The sequence below is a fragment of the Saccostrea cucullata genome, unplaced genomic scaffold, assembly GCF_032062105.1.
Source record: "Saccostrea cucullata isolate Sc308-1 unplaced genomic scaffold, CSIRO_AGI_Scuc_v1 ctg3704, whole genome shotgun sequence".
Taxonomy (NCBI): Eukaryota; Metazoa; Mollusca; class Bivalvia; order Ostreida; family Ostreidae; genus Saccostrea; species Saccostrea cuccullata.
The window spans coordinates 53,312-75,925 of NW_026925839.1; the positions used below are offsets into that span (position 1 = coordinate 53,312).

General features: G+C 32.7%; 1 protein-coding gene across 1 annotated transcript; it reads left to right on the forward strand.

Annotated features, from left to right (window-relative positions):
• The first annotated feature begins 5,937 nt into the window (after positions 1-5,937).
• On the forward strand, positions 5,938-21,753 carry LOC134269883 (uncharacterized). The gene is made up of 2 exons (XM_062752071.1): positions 5,938-6,015; positions 20,572-21,753. The coding sequence occupies exon 2, from the start codon at positions 20,587-20,589 to the stop codon at positions 21,505-21,507; it is 921 nt and encodes a 306-aa protein (XP_062608055.1). The 5' UTR covers positions 5,938-6,015; positions 20,572-20,586; the 3' UTR covers positions 21,508-21,753.
• Positions 21,754-22,614: the final 861 nt, after the last annotated feature.

A 22,614-nucleotide genomic window follows, 5' to 3' on the forward strand; every position in this document is an offset into this window, starting at 1 on the left:
AAAAAATTCTGAACCATTTTCGCTGGATGATTTTTCTTTTCAACAATGGTTTTAAGGACAGATGAGACGTTCCTTAATAACACATAAATTTTTCTAAGATTTAGTCATGGAAGTATTGCTGCTTAAACATGTTTACACACAAAAAAATTGAGGTAACTTTCCTGGCATTTCTGCAAGATACCAGGGGTAGTTTTTCTTATATAGTCCTTTGGAGAAGAAGAATAATTTTCCAATTTCAAATGTTTAAGTGTTTAGATTTTTTAAAAACGTTTAGGAACTGGTTTAGAAATCAGAATGTTATTAAAATTTTGAATATTTTCATACATTACGAAGATATATAAAACAGATTTTGAGGAACGTCTCGTCTGACCTTAAAATTGAAAGAGATGAAACATGACAATCTACAATGTAAATTTGGTAGGTTTCTTCCCTTTATAACTGTTATAACTTTTCATGACTAACACCCTATTCATACGACGATACTTTGCTTATGTGTGCAAATTTACATATGAGTAAATATACACACATTAGTAAAAGTTAATTTGCTTTTTGTTCAGACGAGATTTATGTACTGTGAGTGAATCCTTATATTTTCATATAAAATAAGGAGATCCACAAATTCAGAATTGTGGAACCTTATAGAAAAAGGTCATTTTCTCACTATTTGGGTATAAGACTAACTCTTGAATGTTCCTCAAAGAAAGTACGGGGAAATCCGATCCATTTATATTTGGCATGGAAAAAAAACGAATTAACTTAATAAATTTAAGGAAAAATTTACATATGAAAAAAGGAAAATAAATTGAAATCATTGTTTAAAATTGGACAATGCGTTGACCTCGGTCCTAAAGACTTTAGAAGAGCCGTTGAGAGTTTAGAAAAGATGACTGTTGCCATCAACTGTATGGCGTCTTCAGCAGAGTAAAGTACGACTGGATATCCTTTTGGTGTTTGGAAATCTACAGTATATCAAGCTTGCGAGGTCATTATGAAGTTTCTGCTTGAATATTATCCGTTTTTCCAGGCAAATGAAATGGGCAATCGATTATTTAAAAAAATCAAGCAAAACAGATATGTGAATAGGAAATAAACACGAATCCCATAGAAATGGGATCAGGTGCCAAGGATCGAGAATACTTATTCATGCTTCAGGAATTTCAACATGCTTGTTGAAATTCCTGAAGCATGAATTTATATGTCATTAACTTGCCTTGGTTTAAAAACAAAGAAAGGTAGAAGGAAGTCAATCTAAAATGGTACTGGGTGATTGATGCAATGCCTATTCCTATCACAGCCCCGGAGCATTCTCATGAAGACAAGTTGAATAGTAACGGTTTACTTATTAATAATACAGGGCACATGTTTGCGCGATCACATTTATGTTTTCATAAATTAGAGCCATAAATATACTAGGTTTGCTAGGAAGGGTGCAAGATGCGCACGTTTTTGCAAATTCAAACTTATTTCAGAGGAGACTGGAGATATAGTTTGGATCCTTGTTTTCTGAGTTGAAAAAGCCATTCTTGGAAAGAATTGTGCTGGCACCACCCGGTGTATCCTTTAAAGACTTTAAAGACTCAAATTACTTTCAGTTGTCATTGGTGTACAAGGAATATGACCACAAAAAATCCAGTTTTTTATGTTTTGATTTCTAGCAACCATGTTTACTGATATTATATAGACAACACTACATTAACAACCAAAACAAAACCAAAAAAGGAGATTTATGCAATAAACAAAACGAAATACATACATAAGTATACTTGCTGCGTGTTCATACGACAAAATTTACACACATGAACTGATAATTTGCGACAACTTGTATGCAAAAGTTAATTTCCACCTAGTCCTGACTAGGTGTAGATTTACTCAACTGTGCAGAATTTACATGTGAGCAAATCAGTTCATACGACCGAAGTTGCACATGTGAGTGAATTTACATATGAGTAAAATATACTGAGGTATGCAAATCATGTCGTATGAATGGGGTATTATATCCTATTCATACGACACGATTTGCACACCGCAGTATATTTTTCACATATATAAATTTACATACATGTGCTATTTTTGCTATTTTTGTCGTATGAATTGATTTGCTCACAAGCAAATTCTGCACAGGTGAGTAAATTTGCAACTGGTCAGGACTAGATGCCAATTAACTTTTGCATACACGTTGTTGCAAATTATGTGTTCTCATGTATAAATTCTGTCGTATGAACATGCAGTAAATTTACTTGTCTTTAGTATTGTTTATTACTAAAGCATACACTGTAAATTTCCCAACACCAGAAATATTTTCAATCGTTCTGTTTCTCTGAAGATGCCAACCAGTAGACGGCAATAGCTACTTTTTCGTTACAACCAATTGCTCTTTTATAGTCTTTTGGGCTAACACATTTACCAATTAATAACAAAATTTAAAGATATTTTCCACCATCATTTCAGTTCAAAAATTCCTATATGAAATCTTTGTTCTGAATGGGAATTAATTTTGATTGATCAGTGGATCAGCTTTTTCTGTCTACTTTCATCATGAATAAGAAACTTTTAAAGGAATATATGACATATTTTATTTAAGTTCAGACTAATTAAGAATAAAAAAAAATCTTTCTATTTGTTTTGATACTTTATTTAATGAACATTCATATAAAGGACATTCTTCCTGAAAACTACATAATTTAGATCAATCGCGTTTCAATTACCAGAGATTTAAAGCATGATCTATTTATTTATCGACTCGGAATTTAAATATCAGACAAAGTTGTAAGTCAATTTAACAATAGAAACTTTGAAATATCTAAGTTTAAATTCTGAGAAAATTTGAACGTAAATAAGAAGTATTTCATGTATATCTACACTTAATATCGCATTTTTACTTTTTAGCTCAGATACACCATATATGTAACTCTGTAACATATACCCAAATAGTAAGAAAATACCATTTTCTACGAAAAATCCACAATTCTGAATCAGTCGATTTCTTATGTTAAATGACCATTTAAGGATTTACTTATGGTATACAAAACTCACCTGAACACATAGCAAATTAACTTTTACCTGATATGTGTGTAAATTTACACATGAAAAAATTTACACACATAAGATTCTCATCAGACCAGTTGTCGTAATTTTTCGTCGTATAATAGAGGATTAGATGTAATGCAAAATATTATTTAAATTTATATCATGAAATTATTTTTACAAGGAATATGAATATTTGCATTTTATATTTCTTCAACTTTTATTTATTTATTTATTTTTTTTTTTTTTTTTTTTTTGCAATCGATTAAAACTTCAATGTATACTCATTTACATGAACATTAGTCAAAAAACCTACAATACAAAGAGCTAAAAATGATCTGATACATGTATTGGTAACATACGAGAGACGTTCAATAAACAATGTCTTCGGTGCACGGAAAGAAACAAAAAAGACGCTATTCTATGATTAAGTCGTATGATTTAGTCTTAATGATTTAACTAAAATGATTTAATATAATTTGTAACACGTCGTTTGATTGGATAAAAGATTTTACCATTTTGTATAACATAACTTGCCTACCTCACAATGATTTACGTCAAAAAACATATTACTCCGCTTGTTTTTACTTTTAAAATTTAAGACATTCACTGGTGTGGAAATAATAGAGTTACGCGGTAAAGAATTAGAAAACACTGACAATCTAGTTCAAACTACTTCCAAAATTGTTTGCAAACAAGGTGTTAAGTGTTATAAATACGTTTTTTTTTATGAATGGGGAATACGCTACAAACCGATTATTAAATTAAAAAGTAGACCAATTTTGAGAAGCTTTGTCGACGCTAATTTTGACGTCACAATGTTGGTTAACCGTGTTTCCCTAGTAAGAAAACATGTTGCCTTAAAAATTGACTAACATGAATTTTATTTAATCAAATGGGACGAAACTTCACACTTCGACAAAAAATGTTTTTATTTTCGAAAATGTGTTGATCTATAATCTTGTTATGATAATATGACGATGAGAAACATTGTCTACGTATTTTTTAATGACCCTCGTACTTAGGTGCAAGAGAATTAAAAGACCAGATGTTTTTTTTACTCATCACAAATTTACAACTTTATATAGAAATAGTTAACTTTGTCTGAAAAATAGCAGGGACTACATTTTTATCTGAACACTGATTTTGGTGCATAGTTACCAAGATTCACATCTGACCAGTTGTAGTAATTTTCAGACATAATGTCAAAAAATATTACCCTAGCGTTTTTTTTTCTTACAGTACATGTATACACTGTAAAAAATGCGCTTAGAAAATAAACACTTCCGTTACGTGTTTTGACCTAAACATGTATAAGATTGTGTTTAACGGCTAAACACTTAGGTCTAAACGTGTGTTATATCTAAATGATGTTAAGATTTAACACATGTTTAGATATAAGTGTTTAGAAATTGAACACTTTTCTGTGAAGTGCAGAGTTATCTTCCCGGAAATGACGCATATAAATTCGAATGATAAATAGAGCGGTTATCGAAACAAAGAAAATCCCAACGTAAGCTAAAGAAGATGGCTTAAAGGAACTGAATGCTAATCAAAGTGACAATCATGAAGAGATTGTGAAATGCAATAAAAATGCAACATTACTACGATAAAAGGTATGTTTACTATTATTTTTATTTTACATAAATTAACCACGATGGGTAACGTAAACAGATATACGGTTACACATGTACATCACTACATGTAGTTGTAGATCAAGAATCCTTCGGTTATATTTTGCATTCCTGAAATCTAGAAAGGAGTACAATTTATAGAATGTCATAAATAATATCTATATCGGTATCAGTACTATATAATGGTTAAGTGAGGTTCAACAAAAGTAGCACAATAATAGCTATCAAACATGTGAAAAATTTCATACAACTCTAGCCAGCGAGGGGCATATTTTAATAGAATTTGAATTTCTTTCTTACAGGATATGATCCACATGGAACTTAAAAGCAAAAATACACGTATCAGAGGAACTGCTGCCTTGTCCAAGTCCACAATGACATGCCATCGTTCTAACATTTTTCTAGACTTTCTTAGACTTACTTAATTTCTAGAGGACACTGAATTTTGTGAAGTGTGCTGTTCGTTATAGTTTTGAACATCCCAAAAACATTCTTATATTATGGAAGTGGATTACTTACTGACGGTCACAGATGAAAACAAATTATGCGTGTGTTGCTCAGTGAAAGAATTGCTGGAAGTTAAACTTGATACAGACATGAGGAATAACTACTTGCTAAGATGATTAAAATTAAAACCAGCGTGTAAAAATATATATTTAAACATATATGTATATTTAAAATTCTTTATAATAAATCCATGTTTGAATGTTCATTGAATAAAATTTAAAATGTAAACAATTGCTATATTTTAAGTTTTCTTGCAGGAAGACAATGAAAACATCCAAGTGTTTAATTTGTAAACATGTATCATAATATGTTTTGTAAAGTGTTTAAAGTCTAAACATGTAAGTGTTTAGGTTCTAAACACTTTCCGTTACACGTAATGAAATTCAATGTGTTTAGAATTTCAATGCATCAAAAAAAGTGTGACAAGAATGTGCTTAGGAAAGTGTCTATCATCTAAACACATTTTTTACAGTGTATGTTTAAAAATTAAAATAATTGTTGTTGTTTTTATTCAACGGGCAAATCGTAAGAATCTTTTTAAAGAAAATTAACAAACCAAACCACCTCACATTTTACAAAGCACAGATACAAAATCCATTTTCGGCCTAAAAGACCTGGCAACAGAAGTATATAATCAAATATAGAAGAGGTTGAAACTTCATGATAAAGGATAGGAGAACATATTTAAAATGTCATATCCCTCATCTTTATCTGAGAATAAATAAAATTATCATAAACCGATAAAACAGGCCGATAAAGGTATAGATATCTTCCTCATGTGATTTTTGTTGCTCCTGAAAAGACAAGAGCCATTAAATTAATTGAAACAATTAAACATATACTAACAGAGGTATGCAAAACTCTCTCTCTCTCTCTCTCTCTCTCTCTCTCTCTCTCTCTCTCTCTCTCTTCACAAATCGTCCAACTCATTTTGATGTATCAATTTTGTTACAAATATTTCTAAACAAACCACATACGATTTTCTCTTTTCATTTGTCATGAAAACTTTCACCATCAGCAACTAATATTGTGTTAGTTTTATGTCATTTCTCAGACGTTTGGTGACATATTGTTTTTACTTTGTATCTTTTTTTAAAATCCTCTGACGCAAGACTCTTTTATTCTTCACAGGACTGCATTTATTATTATTCTTATCTACTAGAATACAAATTTTGTACAAACATTTTCAATCTTAATGCTGTTGAACGTGTGAAATATCTTTCTCATTCGAAGCCTCAAAATTTATCTCCAGTCGAAAGTTATTGCTCATTTATCATAATTAAACGTACTTGGACACAGATTTTAAGTTAATATTTTCTGTATGAAATCGCGAATTATATATTTTAATAGCATTTCACACAAAAATTTATCAAAAATCTTATTTCATTTTGAAGTTATTAAAACTTCAATTTTTTGGCGGGTTTGATTGACACATCCTTGCACTTTCACAAATTTTAACTTTATTCTTAATCCTTAGGAAAAGTGACAATCTTGTAGTGTAAGAAATATTTAAACTTTAATCCAGAAAAATAATTTTATTCAGAGTAGAAATGTTTGAAAGCAAAACTCCTTCACAAGGATCGTCATTCCGAGCTAAGTGTTGTGTACAGAGTTAAGCAAATCGATCACACCCGTCTTATATGTTAACAGTTTTTGTAAACAGGACAGGAGCTTTGTTATTGTTAATGTTTACGATTCACAGGGTTCATTCAATCGTAAAAGTCTGCTAACCACAAATGCACGGACTGATAATACATCGTGTGTTTGTTTTTCTTTCGAACGTGTCTACTCTGAATTTTCTGGATTATAGTATCAATATTTTCCATTTAAACACAACAAGATTGCCACTTTTCCTAAGTATTAAGAATAAAATTGAAATTTGTGAAAGAGCAAGGATGTGCCAATCAAACCCGCCAAAAATTAAAGTTTTAATTACTTTAAAATGAAATAAGATTTGTAATTAATTTTTGTGTGAAATGCTATTGAAATATATAAGTTCTAATATTATAGAGAAAATATTAACTTCAAATCTGTGTCTAAGTACCTTTAAGGTAAAAAAAAAAAAAGAAACGATGAAAGCTAGAGCACTGCGATGTTATACAATGATGAATGAAATTATACAATTCTGCATCAGCATCATTCTGTATCAGTGACTTTGCATTTTCTGGAATTATTAAATAGTAAACTGCTTTATTTGTGTGGAAATTTTTACGTTTAATGCTTCTGCTGTTGCAGTAAATCTACATATTTTTTCCGCTAATACCGCAACGTTCATTCCGGTACTACTTTTAGAAAGACATTTTATTGTTTATATTTATATACGTACAAATAATCATTTATGGTAGAAACTAGGTCGGAAAGTCTTTGTCACAAGATTTTCAAACTTTTCAAAATGATAAATTAGCACGTGCTTATCAATGAGTCAAAAGCACATGCCACATTTCCTTGTTATTGAATGTAGTGCAGCTTTTGAAACATGGGATGGTAAATACATACTGTGACTACACATTTTTAGTCATTTTTAGGGGTACTTGTCATGAAGAAAATATGAAAAATCTCAAAAATGCTTAATTAAACTTTGCCGGTCGTTGACTTTATTACAGACACTGAGACGTGCTACTACCCTAAAAAAAGCGTATGACTTTCGTGCGCATTCCGTTTCGTGCAAACCGTGTAGCGTTTCGTGTGAACCGTGCAGTGTTTCGTGTAAGCTCCAAGGCGTTTCTTGCAAACCGTATAGAGCGTGCGAGAAGCGTGTAGCGTGTGAGAAACGTGCGACTTTCGTGCAAGAATCGTGTAAGATTCATTCGGAAGTCATTTCATTTTAAAAATGGCTATCGATGGGTCAGGATGTCAAATTGTATTAGTATTTTGAATTAGTTATGCTTGTGATATTTTTTGAGTAAAAACGAAAAAAAAAAAATGGAACAAAAACAAAATTATACGGTAATGTAAGATATAAATTTATTTGTTTTCTTTTCCTAAAGAAAATGTGTTCAAATTAATCAACTATGTACAACAATTTTATGGTCATTGAATTCAAAATACTATCAACGCGATCGTGGCTTCTTAAATATTTTTTTTCTCAAAGAAAGAAAGGAATACCGGTATAATCTTTTTTTTTAATTTAAGGCAAAAATAATATTTATTGTATCAGGACTCCGCTCTTGTCTTTACACTTAGTACGGAAAGAAAGTTTTGAAATGATGTGTCATTTAATATCTTTTAATTCATAAAGTTTGTTACTCATTATTGTCAAATAAATGGATTATAATTTTAATTCACATGCCATGACGACCACATGTTTAGAAACGGGGGTTAAATTAAATTACTAGTACAGTCTTTCATTTTTTGTTGTAACTTTCAATCTAATGTTAGTTTTTATAAATGTTAAATTTTCGATTCTTTTTTAAAATCCTTTGTTAAATGTGTGCGCAGATACACCCCTTAAAGAGATATTGGAATCTTCTTTCCGTTTTTTAACTGTGATCAAGGTCATTTACAACAGCGATCACGGGCTCCGCGTACATGACAACTCAAAACCTGTTTTGCTATATGTACATGTTGAGTTCACGGCTTAATGACACCTGAAAATTACGACTGGGTTTTATTTTTTGGAAATAAAATGGTTCTATAATTATTTATCGGGTACAACTTATATATCAGCGGATTTCATCTTTTATTTTTAAATCCGAATTTCTAGCCGTAAACAGTAAAATAAACAGAACTGATTTGGTAGTCTTTTCATGAATATCATATAAGAAATTTTGGGGAATAAATCATGAATAATTGTATATTATTTGTTTTATAAATCAAGTACATTTTATTTCATCTAAGAAAGTTCAGTTTTCTTGTAATATACCTGAGTGCCGTGTGAAGATCGATCTACCGCGGTACATTGTGTGTAATGTTTAGTCAAATGCCGCAACTATTAATTAATGTACACATATACATACGTTTAGTCGGGTTTTGAAATGAAGGATTTTACAGTATGATAGGTATACTTGTGTTATTTGATAAGCTTCATTTAACAAGAAAAAGAGAATAAAATAGATTAAGACATCACATTTAACACCCCCCCCCCACTTCCTTCACCGGTTTCCCTCCTATAGAATAATGCTTACGTAAGATTAAAAAAAATCTTTATAAAATATATCAATAATCGTTAGTAGAGTATATAGGCAAATTTTATCATTAAATCAAAATCAATAAAAATAATCCGCCTACGGAAATCAAACACAATATGTAATCGATATATTTAAAATCAATGGGTTTATATTCCTGCAGTAAGAAATCGAATGTTTGTTTAATTTATTAAATTATACTCGTAAAAATATTTAAATGCAAGAGATACATTGTAATGGATGACTTATATATAAAAATTATATTTTATCAAACAGTCATTCATGATATCTGCATTTCGTTTTTAAACATTTGGATTAATAAATAAATACGAAATGACAATTATTCATTAAGCAATTACAACTGTCAGAGTATTAAATATTTCTATCGGTTTTTATGTTACTGGTGTACTTATATTTGATTTAAACAGCTGCTAAATGTGGCTTTGTGAAAGATTTCCATTTAATTAATGATAAAACCGTAATAATGTCCGAGATATTCCAAGTAGAAAATCCAAACCGAGGCAAAACGTGCGAGAATCGTGTACAAAGCGTGTGAGAAACGTGTACAAAGCGTTTCGTGCAGCCTTTCGTGTAAACCGTGCAGCCTTTCGTGAAAAGCGTTTCGTGTAAACCGAGACTCTAGACACATTTATCAAGATATTAGTGATACTCTTTAGTTGGTAACTGAAGATTTAATTTTGAGGATTTTTGCATTCCCTTAAAGTGGTTGCATATCATTCACAAGTTATCACAAAGTTATTTCATTACACTAGAATGGATTTTTCCACTTTAGAACCAAATCTATACTTAATGAAAAGTGCCGACAGGTTTCTCTAAGTTGAAAAATGTATTAAGTCTTTTAGTGTTATAATTAAAATTATAATTTGATTATTGGTATTAGGAATATTTAAGCATGATTTATTATGGATTTCATGAATTTCAAAGACCTTTACTAATCTACTTCAATTTCTATAGAAGCTGTAAAGTGCGGGAAAAAGTAACATAAAATTGATTATGACGTCATAATGGTTCTAGCACAAGCTAAACACATGATATCATACGACGTAGGTTCTACGTTAAAGTAGAATTTAGCAGATGAAATATTGTATTAAGATGTTTCAAGCTACAAAGTATAAAAAAGGATTCATTCCTATAATTAGGAAATCAAATAGATCAATACTTTTTTCAATGTTTCAACGAGTAAAAATTATTACACATTTTGTTCAAAATAACAAATGGCAACTAATAAAATCAGTCAAATCCCGTCTTTTTCATTTGTGCTGATTTTATAAAACTTAAAAGAGAACAGGCCTAGGGTCCGCTCTGTGTACATCTCGATACAATAAAGAACTTTATTTTCCTTCCGGTTTTTCTTTATTTGTTATTTTGATGCTGTATTGATGAAAGGCTTTCAATTTCAAAATTTAAATGTAACACAAGAGAATAATGTTCTCGTAGTTCTTTTATTCTTGATTTGAATGAGTATTCAAAAATTATGATGATTATGATGACAGTGGTCCTAAAATAAACAATACACAATTGAAAGTGATAGTCATAAAAAAATTAATGTAAACAAGTACAATATCACCTCTTGACATTTCAATATTAGGAAAAAGTAATGTTCACTTCATTAAGAAATATTTATGACAGTCAGACTTCTATTACACTTTATCATACAGCATATAATCTAAGCAAGAAATAAATATGCAGTATATATGATAAGTAATAAAAAATGTACACAGCTCACAAACCTAAGTAAGGAATACAGTATGGCCGCTTCCGGTCACTGTGACGTCATCACACAAGGACTGTCCACTATAAATACAATCAGGTCTTACTACTCAATTCATACAAACTATACTTACATGTACTTGACAAGGAACCACTTTTATAATAAAAATGTTTTGCATTGAATAATCTTTTAAAATCATATATCATCAGGGCATCTATTATTTTTAACCTATAAACATACTTATAAACAAATGACTAGATGGTAACATCACGACATAATTTCTGACTAGTAATAAACAACTTTCAATCGGGAAATTACGCAGTTGCATATTTCACAAAATATAGAATAATTATTCACTTGTGACATAAGTACCTAGTCTAATATGAATGTAAGACGAAAATATCATTACTCACATATATCAGACAAAAAGGCGTTTAGTAACACGGCTGACACACGTCTTCACTGGTCAACATCTACTGAGAAAAATACCGCCAAAAAATGGCCTACTGTACATTCGGTAAATTGACCAATCAGTGGACAGATTCACAAGTGTAAAAAATAAATTATAAAAATTACTTACAGCCAAATACTATCGTTATTTCAGTTATTCAAAAAGGATTTAAACATAAAAATAATTTTCCTTTTCATAATTTGTAAACTTTATAAAAATTTCAATCTGAATCTTGAACCCGATGCAAAATATACTTTGCCCTCTTACACATTTCCCCCCCTTTTGTCATTGCTTTCCACAGCAATGAAAAGGTTTAAAAAAAAAAATAAAAATTTTCTATCACAACATTCAGATATATACACAATTCAACACAATCAAATGAAATAACATAATTACATCTGATTTTGTCTTGCCCACGAATCACTTAAAGTAGCACTTAATGTAGCACCAAGATTCACAATCGCATCACTTAGTTCTTTAAAATTTTTCGGTTCTGCGGAAATTTGATTGCACGGTACGGTACTCTTAGGTAAGTTGAACGGGTTGGAATGTTTCCCTGCCGTCGTTCTCTTACTTCGTCGAGTTTGTGTCACTTCTACCATCTCTTCTTCTGAATCTTCCCTGCTTGTTGAAGGAACACACGGTTTTTCTATCGCAGCTTCTTCCAAATTCTCGGCGGTTGCGGAATGTTCTTCCTCTTGAACTTGTACGGTCTGTTCTGGTATATACTCGAGGTCCGATTCTTCAGATCTGGAACATCCATCACTCGAATTCACTTTTTCAGCTGTGTCTAAGATCTCTTTCCTTGTCACATTCTTGATCGGGCCAGACCCATCTGCCAGCTGAATAGAATACACGTTATCACCAAGGTATTTCACAACTTTGTATGGAGTAGCACACCACGTATCCTGAATTTTGTTTCTTCCAAGAATGCGATTCCTCGTAAGAACTCGTGTTCCAACTGGAATGACCGAAACACTGGCTTTCTTGTTCTTCTGTTGATTCCGCTGTTCTGCAGATTTTTCTGTATTTGACAATGCCAACTTTGATGCTTCCAACATCTTCTTCTTATGGTCTTGTATCCAATCATCCATAGGTAAGTTTTCAATGTCATCATCTGAAGATTTGTGTAATCCAAGCATCAAATCGATGGGAAGAATTGGTTCTCGTCCGAAAAACAAAAAATGTGGAGAGTAACCGGTCGATGAATGAACAGTGGCATTGTAGATATACACCAAGTATGGAAGATATTCAGGCCATTTCCTTTTCTTTTCTGGAGGTAATGTTCTCAGTCTGTCATGCATGGTCCTATTGAATCTTTCACATTGTCCATTCCCTTCCGGATGATAAGGCGTTGTCCGGGATTTTTCAATGTTGTAGTAACTACACAGTTCTTGAACAATGAAACTCTCAAAATTGCGTCCCTGGTCACTATGGATACGCTTAGGGATTCCGAAATTCACAAACCAGTTTTTAACAAGAATTTTTGCGACAGTATTTGCTTTCTGGTCTTTACATGGTACAGCCTGGGTAAATTTAGAGAAAATGTCTGTCATAATTAACACATTCTCACGTCCATCAGATGATTTTTCTAGCAGAGTAAAGTCAATGGCCAGAATTTCTTGAGGTTTGTATGCAATTAAATTACTCATTGTAGGCTTAATCGCTGGAATTGGAGCTTTCCCTATTAAACACCTTTCACAAGATTTACACCATTTCTGGACATCTTGTAGCATCCTTGGCCAAAAGCATCTTTTCTTCAGCAAAGAATAAGTTCGTTCAACACCTTGATGACCTGCATGGTTGTGAATGTTTTCCAGAACGGTCTTCTTCAGAACTTCAGGAAGTAATAGCTGTCTCTGTTCACCAGTCTCATCTGCGATCTTCCTGTACAAAACACAATTTTCAATGAAAAGTTTATTTCTCTGATTAAGAAGTTTTCTCACATCTTTGTGCTCCTTTTTCAAGTCATCAACCGAAATTTTATGATTTTCCTCCATCCAATATCTGATTCTGCTTAACTTAGGGTCATGATCTTGAAGTGCTGCTATGTCTGCAGGAATATACTCAGGAAGCGTTGTCATGGCGCTCAATGTCCGAATCTCAAAGTCTGTAGTCTCTGAATTCAACTGAGTCAGTAGACGGCTATCTAACATATTCAATGATGTACTCTGAGTGATCCTATCTAAGGAAACTTTCACTTCTTCTTCTTCCAGTGAAGTAGGTCTACGGCTTAACGCATCCGCGTTGCGATTCACCTTACCAGAGCGGTATTTCACTGTAAAATCAAACTGAGCTAGCTCTCCTATCCATCTCATCGTTGTTGCGTCTACTCGTTGCTTTGGTTTGTTGATGTAACTAAGCGGGTTATTGTCAGTGTAAATGATAAACTTCGATCCAAGGAGGTAATCACGAAATTTTTCACTAACTGACCACTTGAGTGCCAGAAGTTCAAGCTTCATAGAACTGTATCTTTCCATATTCTTCTCTGATTTCCGCAGTGATCTTGATGCGTAGGCTATCACAATCTTTCCATTAGGTCTCTCTTGAGATAAAACTGCTCCGAGTCCTTCAAAACTTGCGTCTATTTCCAAAATGAAATTCTGTGAAAAATCGGGAAATCCAAGAATCGGGGGTGAAACAAGTTTCTCCTTTAAGCTGTTAAACGACTTGGTACACTCGTCAGTCCATAACTTTTTAAACTGCTCTGCTTTTGGTTTGGTATTCCTTGGTCTTGATAGCAATGCATGAAGAGGAGCTGCTATGCTAGCGAATCCTTGGACGAATTTCCTATAGTAACTAGCTAGTCCGAGGAAAGAGCGGAGTTGCTTTTCAGTAGTTGGAATAAGCCACGATTCAATAACAGCTGTTTTCTCCGGGTCTGTAGATATCCCTTTTTCGGAAACCATATGTCCGAGAAATGTTGTTTGTTTCTGGAAGAAATGACATTTTGCTGGTTTAATTTTTAGTCCATTGGATTTCAGTTTAGTAAACACCTGATCTAATCTGTTGATATGTTCTTCTACTGTTCTTGAAAATACTAAGATGTCGTCCAAGTACAGAACTAGTATGTTGAAATTTTCATCTCCAAGACACGCCTCCATAAGTCTTTGGAAGGTTGCGGGACTGTTGCATAAGCCAAAAGGCATTCTAACGTACTCATAGAGTCCACCAGAACCAACACGAAACGCAGTCTTGGGAATGTCTTCTTCTCTTACAGCCACTTGATGGTATCCTTGTATTAAGTCTATGCTACTGAAATATTTAGCTCCATTCAAAATATCCAAGGTATCCTCAATACGCGATAGCAGATACGCGTCTTTGACAGTTTTTGAGTTGATTGCTCTATAATCTACACAGAGTCTTATGCTGTTGTCCTTCTTCCTGACAATCACAACAGGTGAAGCGTACGGACTGGTACTTTTGCGAATAATTCCCTGATTTAACAGTTTCTCTATATGTTGTTTCACTTCGGAAATCTGATTGGGCGGAATTCTTCTATGAGGAATTTCCACAGGTTGGTTATCTGTCAGCGTTATAGGATGAGTTACAGTTGTTGTGTATCCCAAATCTTCATCACTCCTTGCAAACACATCTTCATGTTTAGAAAATAGTTCAAGTAGTTTCTGTTTTTGTTCAGCTGATAATGGAACATTTCCAAGATCCAGTTTAGACATTAGATCAGAATTATCAGCATTTACAGTGTTGGTTGACACCGAGACACTACGAATGTTCAATTCTGTTGGTTCAATATCAACTGCATATTCTTGGTCAGAACTCTTCAAAATCTCGATCTGGTGTAGTGTACCAATACGAGTCTTTGGTTGAATCCAAACATCTTCTTCACCAATGTTCACCATCCTTACAGGAATTTTCCCACTATCCACAACACTAACAGTATCCACCACCAAAATATTCCGAGGTAGAGATCCATTCTCATTGGAAATAGGTTGAACGGCTGCTACATATGGGTTTCTTTTCTTATTTTGTCGTGTGGATCCTACTATGGTTTTCATAGAGTTCGCTGGAATTCTTACTGCTTCTCTTCCTGCCACTTTAACAAGTCCAATCTTCACATCCACTTCATTCTCAGCTAAAGCTAGAACAGACATAACATTGTTCCATATAGGATCTTTCATAATAACATTATCACAATGACAGGCTGTTCTAATATGTTTCAGTACATTACATCCAAGAATAACTTGAACGCCATTTGGATCTGTTGTCACTGTTTCTATTAACATTCCAACATCACTGAATAGTTGATCCTGAATCTTTAATTCCACTTCAATGTATCCAAGGTATGGAATTTGGATTTTGTTGGCTGCAGATAATCGTAGAAATTTTCTTGTGTCTGTAATATCTTTGTGATGTAAGAACTTTTTATAAAACATTTCAGATATAGTTGACACTTCTGCTCCGGTATCTAGGAGTCATTTTACAGGTTGTCCATTTAGTTCAATAGTAGTGACTGGACTGTTTCTTGCAGCATTTTTTATTTTCTCGTTTATATCACACGAGTCTTTCCCAATCCCCTCTAACAGGCGACTCTCTACTGTGAGGGATTTGCTTTTGGGTCGGTGTTCGGAAACTTCTGTCTCGGCTGTTGTTGCAGTCGTCTATCTTCTTTGTTCTGTGAGAATCCATTTTTACGATTTGGGCATTCTGATGAAAAATGTCCAAGTCCGTTACAGGCATAACAAACAATCTGATCTTGTCTTCTGATCCCTCGGCCACGTCCTCTGGACGGTACGGGTCTATTACCCCTCCGAGGTGAATCAGACTGTCGAGACTTTTGTACTGTTTGTGTAAGCGTATCAATCTGTTGTTGTTGTTTCTCTAACATCTCTTGTTGTTTCTTAAGTAGAGTCATTAATTCACTCTGTTCTGTATTTGGAGTAGGTACACATGATGTTTTCTTCACACTGAAATTCACACCAGGGTTGTCTTCTATCCATCGTAACATTTTAAGTCTGAATTCAAAAAATGGTACGTTGCCAGAGTCTAACACAACTTTTCTCAGTTCTTGTCGGGTGTTCTGATCTCTGATTCCATCAACAAATCTCTCGGTAAGCTTAACATCAGTCACTTGCTCTTTCTTATCTTTCTTGTTGATTTTCTGTGCCATCTCCATTAATACAAGAGAATATTTTTCTAATGTTTCATCCTGTTTTTGGTCTCGTTGATAAAATTTCTGGAGAAGTTGGGTAGTGGTTTCTTTGATTTCAAACACAGCCTCCAAGATATCGAGAATTTGTTTTCCTGTTTTTCTCTCTGTATGAGGTCGAAGTTTCACTTCTGATTTTGCGGATCCAGTTAAATGGTCCATGATGAAATCTACGAAATCGTCTTTGGACTGTGTAGATTGTATATGTTCCCTCATGTCGGAAATCCACTCGTAAACATCTGGGTCTCCATCCTTAACTGGTCGACCTCCAAACTTAGGAAATTTTCGTTCGGACTTGACATACACTAAAGGTGTTGGTTTTTCTTTCGACTCGGTAGCTTTCAGTGAAGAAACTTTTCCTTGTAAATTTTTTATTTCTTGTTGCATGGCCGCATTTTCCTGCCTGTCTTGATTTTCTCTCGTCTCCAAGATCTTAATTTTGTCCAACAATCCTTGGACGAGCTGTTCCATGCTGATGCACACTGTCGTCAATCACAAGAATCACAATCACAAGAATCCTGTCCACGACGCCATTTGTAACACAAGAGAATAATGTTCTCGTAGTTCTTTTATTCTTGATTTGAATGAGTATTCAAAAATTATGATGATTATGATGACAGTGGTCCTAAAATAAACAATACACAATTGAAAGTGATAGTCATAAAAAAATTAATGTAAACAAGTACAATATCACCTCTTGACATTTCAATATTAGGAAAAAGTAATGTTCACTTCATTAAGAAATATTTATGACAGTCAGACTTCTATTACACTTTATCATACAGCATATAATCTAAGCAAGAAATAAATATGCAGTATATATGATAAGTAATAAAAAATGTACACAGCTCACAAACCTAAGTAAGGAATACAGTATGGCCGCTTCCGGTCACTGTGACGTCATCACACAAGGACTGTCCACTATAAATACAATCAGGTCTTACTACTCAATTCATACAAACTATACTTACATGTACTTGACAAGGAACCACTTTTATAATAAAAATGTTTTGCATTGAATAATCTTTTAAAATCATATATCATCAGGGCATCTATTATTTTTAACCTATAAACATACTTATAAACAAATGACTAGATGGTAACATCACGACATAATTTCTGACTAGTAATAAACAACTTTCAATCGGGAAATTACGCAGTTTCATATTTCACAAAATATAGAATAATTATTCACTTGTGACATAAGTACCTAGTCTAATATGAATGTAAGACAAAAATATCATTACTCACATATATCAGACAAAAAGGCGTTTAGTAACACGGCTGACACACGTCTTCACTGGTCAACATCTACTGAGAAAAATACCGCCAAAAAATGGCCTACTGTACATTCGGTAAATTGACCAATCAGTGGACAGATTCACAAGTGTAAAAAATAAATTATAAAAATTACTTACAGCCAAATACTATCGTTATTTCAGTTATTCAAAAAGGATTTAAACATAAAAATAATTTTCCTTTTCATAATTTGTAAACTTTATAAAAATTTCAATCTGAATCTTGAACCCGATGCAAAATATACTTTGCCCTCTTACATAAATATTTTATAGTTTACTTTGTTATCAAAGAAGACTAATTTTTCTCGGGGTATTTTATATGGACTGGGGTGTTAATGTAATGGAATCATGGACTGGACCCATAAAAATACAATGTCATTTTCCTAGTCCTATGTTACGCAACACCCTTTTCCGGTGCAAATGGGTTTCTTCGATTTTCACACAGTGCACACAGTCTGTTTAACGACGTTCGATCCTGAAATTTAAAGTCTTCAACTTTTTTTGCCAGGTATATTTTTAGTTTCTACATACATAGCTTAATTAAAATTCAAAATAAAAAAAATGGGGGTCAATACGCTTCTTCTGGCGCTATAAAACATTTAATATGACCTTTTTGCACCTAAATTTGTGTCTTAATTAAAAATTAAATTTTTGACGTTTCCCCTCTAATATTTTTATCCAATTAAAGCATGAAACAAAATGAAATTTTTGTTTGTTTAAAAAAGACACTTAAAAATTGTGACTAAGAAAAAGTTTAAAATTGCTTCGCATAATCAATTATTTGACCTTTCTGCACTAATAAAAAGTGATTTTTCTGGCATTGAAAATTTAATAAGCAAGAAAATTATTTTAAAGTCTTAAACTTTTTCTGATTTTGAGCAAATAGGTCAAATTTATCTTGAATATTTAGAAAAGAACATCAAAAGTGGAATATATGATGTAAATTTTCAGATATTACTTAAAAAGTGTCAATTTTTCGATAAAATTGGCTTAATTTTTTCCCGGATTTTCAGAATATTTTTACTATATTTGTCACACTTTGTTGATAGAATTCATAAGAAATAATTTGATAGATATTTCAGAACCAGCATAACACATTTCACTGCAAAAAACAGCTTTGTGTGCAGCCAGGATGGAAAAATAGGAATCCAAAATTAACAGTACTGTTATAGTTCAAAACGGAAAAAAATGATCATTTTCGTCTAAAAAACCTTCCGCCACAAAATATAGTCCCTAGCTTAATTCTACTTGAATGGAATTTAATCGCGGTTTTTTTTTATTGAATATAGTTGAATTTGCACCGTAGAATTCAGATTTAATGTTAGAACTTAAAAATGATGCAGAATTTTATAAATAAAGGACCTGACCAAAATACGCTCAAAATCTCAGGATCGAACGTCCTTAATATTCTACTTTATTGTTAAAGCCTTGTTTTTACATGTAAACAGGAGATGGGGGATGTCACTTGCAGCAAGGAAGAGGTCAAATTCATATATAATATATAAAATTAAATAAGGAGAATCACGTTGTCATTGCATGTAAAATTATATATTGCATTTTTAGCTTTTAAAAATTATTTACGAGAATAAAATCAGGACTCCCAATAACAAATTTATATCCCTTTGTCCGTTTGACAAGTTACTAACATTTAAAATATATACTGAACAAAAAAAGAAACGCATAATCAGAATAATTTGAAATTCTAAGTTTTCAGTTTAAACCTTGTATTATTTAAGCGATTTTAGAGTGTGTTGTGATAAAAATCAATGTTGCAAACTGAAAAGTCAAGTTGAGGTCATTTTCATTGCCCCCAAATTCAAGGGGCATAACAATATTGACTGTGCAAAGTCTCAATGTTAGTGGGTTTCCAATGTACGGATATCGTGGGGGAATATCATCTCATTTTAGTCTCATGCGAACAATTTATGCATTTTTATGCTGATTTTTTATCCAGCAATTGTAGCAGCAGTTTTTACAGCAAGTTCTGAATCGCATGAGGTGATGAAGGGGGGGGGGAGTGTCTGACGGTCCTGCCTGGTTGTGGTTACCTGCGGATGGCCAGAGAGTGGTCTTCAGACGTTAGTTTTAAGGTTGCAAAGCCCATTGATTTATTTCAAATACAGTTACAACTTCCTGTTGCGTAGCTCCATTTAGTATCATCGTTAGCCTGGTTGTATTCCTCTTTGTTTGGGCGTGGCATTGCAGTATTAACACTGCAATCAAATCTTAAATATGGGTTTAACAAAAGTGTTAAAAGTTTCTCAAAATCCAAATATCAATGAAAATAGACATCTGATTTAGAAGAAATCATGAAAAACACTACTTTCATAAACATGTTTAATCAAGGGAGATAATTCAACACTTGGGTTTTAAAACCCCATGTTGTCCTTTAAATAGGTCACAGGTATCCAATGATATCAAAAATAGTTGTTTCATGTTCATTTTAAAAAGTTCTTTGACGAGTAAAACAATATGCGTTTCTTTTTTTGTTGAGTATATATATATTAATTTTATTATCAAGGCTTAATTATTTTATTGATAATACATGCATTTGATTCAATGAATTTTCTTGGTAATGAAAATAAAAGTCCCAATTATTGTGTTTAATAATTTTAATTTGGAAATTGATTTTAGGCAGGTAAAAGGATAATGCAAGCCCAAGTTTTGTCTGCTGTAGTGAAAAGAGTGAACATAGCTAGAACAATAAATAATGGACAGAAGTATATAACTGATCTCAAATACGTATATAATGGAAGGATTGCTGTTTCTGTTGAAAACACTAAAGTCACCAATCCTTCTTGCCTATTTAGAGATGATTCTATTCCGTTTCTCTCTACCCATGGATCCTGTTTGTGTGTATATACAGATGGCAATTCATATGCGAGGTTCTTTTTTTGGAATATTTGTGATAGATCAGTGAAGAAATGTACAAGAAGTTTTACCTATACAAGTTATCCTCTGCCAGGTCAATTATATGATTCTGATAAGATCTACAGTGTTTGGCCTTTGCCAGTTGTAGATAAAAGTGGATACACAAAGTGGCCAGATGAACTAACTCGTGGATACACACCAAATGGATTAGCAATGTGCAAATCTGGAGCCATTTTGGTTTGTCTTTGGAACCAACAAGTGCATAAGCGTTCACAAGGTAAAGTGCTCAAGTTATCTAATGATGGATGTAAACTGTTTGAAATGGAAACCGATAAAAATAGGCCCCTTTTTGTCTGTCCAACGTACGTAACAGAAAACGGCAATGAAGACATCTGCGTTTCTGATGTGAACGCGGTGGTCGTCACGGACGCGGGAGGCTTTCTGAGATTCCGGTACACAGGAACACAGAGTGATCCACAATTTGATCCATACGGTATCTGTTGTGATTCCAAGAATAACATCATTGTAGCCGAAATGGTGAAAAACAGAATTCATATGATTGATCCGAACGGTGAGCTGCTTCACTACATTAAATATAAAGACATGCACATGCCACGCGTCCTCTGTATAGACGAGCATGACAATCTGTATATTGGGGAATGGTTGTCTGAAGAAATCAAAGTACTCTCACTTCAATGACAAAAAATATTTTTAAAATTCTATTATAGGGTCACATTGCTTAGGATAAATGTATGAATATGTATCATTTGTATAATTATGACTGGATATACACTGTGAATCATTCGAATGAATGTGCATTTTACGGATTATAAGATTATAACTTGTAATGTAAATGTCTTTTGTACCTGTCTATCTCCTTTACTATATAATAGATTAGAAGATTGAAAGAGAAATTAGTATGCACTATTTCTACCTATTCTGCAATCATGTAAACTTTCTTTTATCGATTCTGATACAAACTTTTAAAAATGAAAATAAAAAAGTACAACTAGCTAGGTTTACTTCCTTTCTCACTATGTTATCAAATGACTTGTTAAATGTTATGTTTCTTTGTTTAGACCTGTGACAACATTATATTTTTATTTAGAAGAGAAGTGTTCATACATATATTTTCATTTTTTAGCTTTGGATAAAATGAGATATTTACATGTATTACTCATACCTGAACATAAATTTTGATAATTCTTTGATTCCAGGATATCTGAAGGCAAGTCTTGTGGTTCAATATAATTTCATTACCAAAATATGAACAATCAAGTTGCATGTCAACAACTCGCTTATTCTTTGGTTTATGGCAAATTTAATCTATTGTTAAGTCTAATGCTGTCTGACATTTTCATCGGAAGTGTTAATAAATTTAAAAAAAAATGATTTTTCTGCTAGCCTTATGATGATATAAAGGAGAATATGACTGGTGATCAGGGAATAATTTTTAGCCCTTCATAGCACCTTATCGAACCTCTAATATAATTATTCAATGTTTTCCCTGCTGCTTGGTTTTCTTCCGATGAACATTGATGACTGTTGCATCTTCATGTTTATATATTTATCTGAAATATTTATATATATATATATATTCCTACGCATGTTCTCATCATGACCTAAGAAATTGATTACAGTAACATTTTACTGACGTAAGTTCAATAGAAAACAAGGGTTTATTACAACATTGCAATATAATACACATAGAGATAATCATGACAAGTTTTATGCAATCCAGAAAGTGATATCTTAGTATTTTCTTAGTATTTCCTGCTCTCATCAGGACCTAATAACTTGATCACA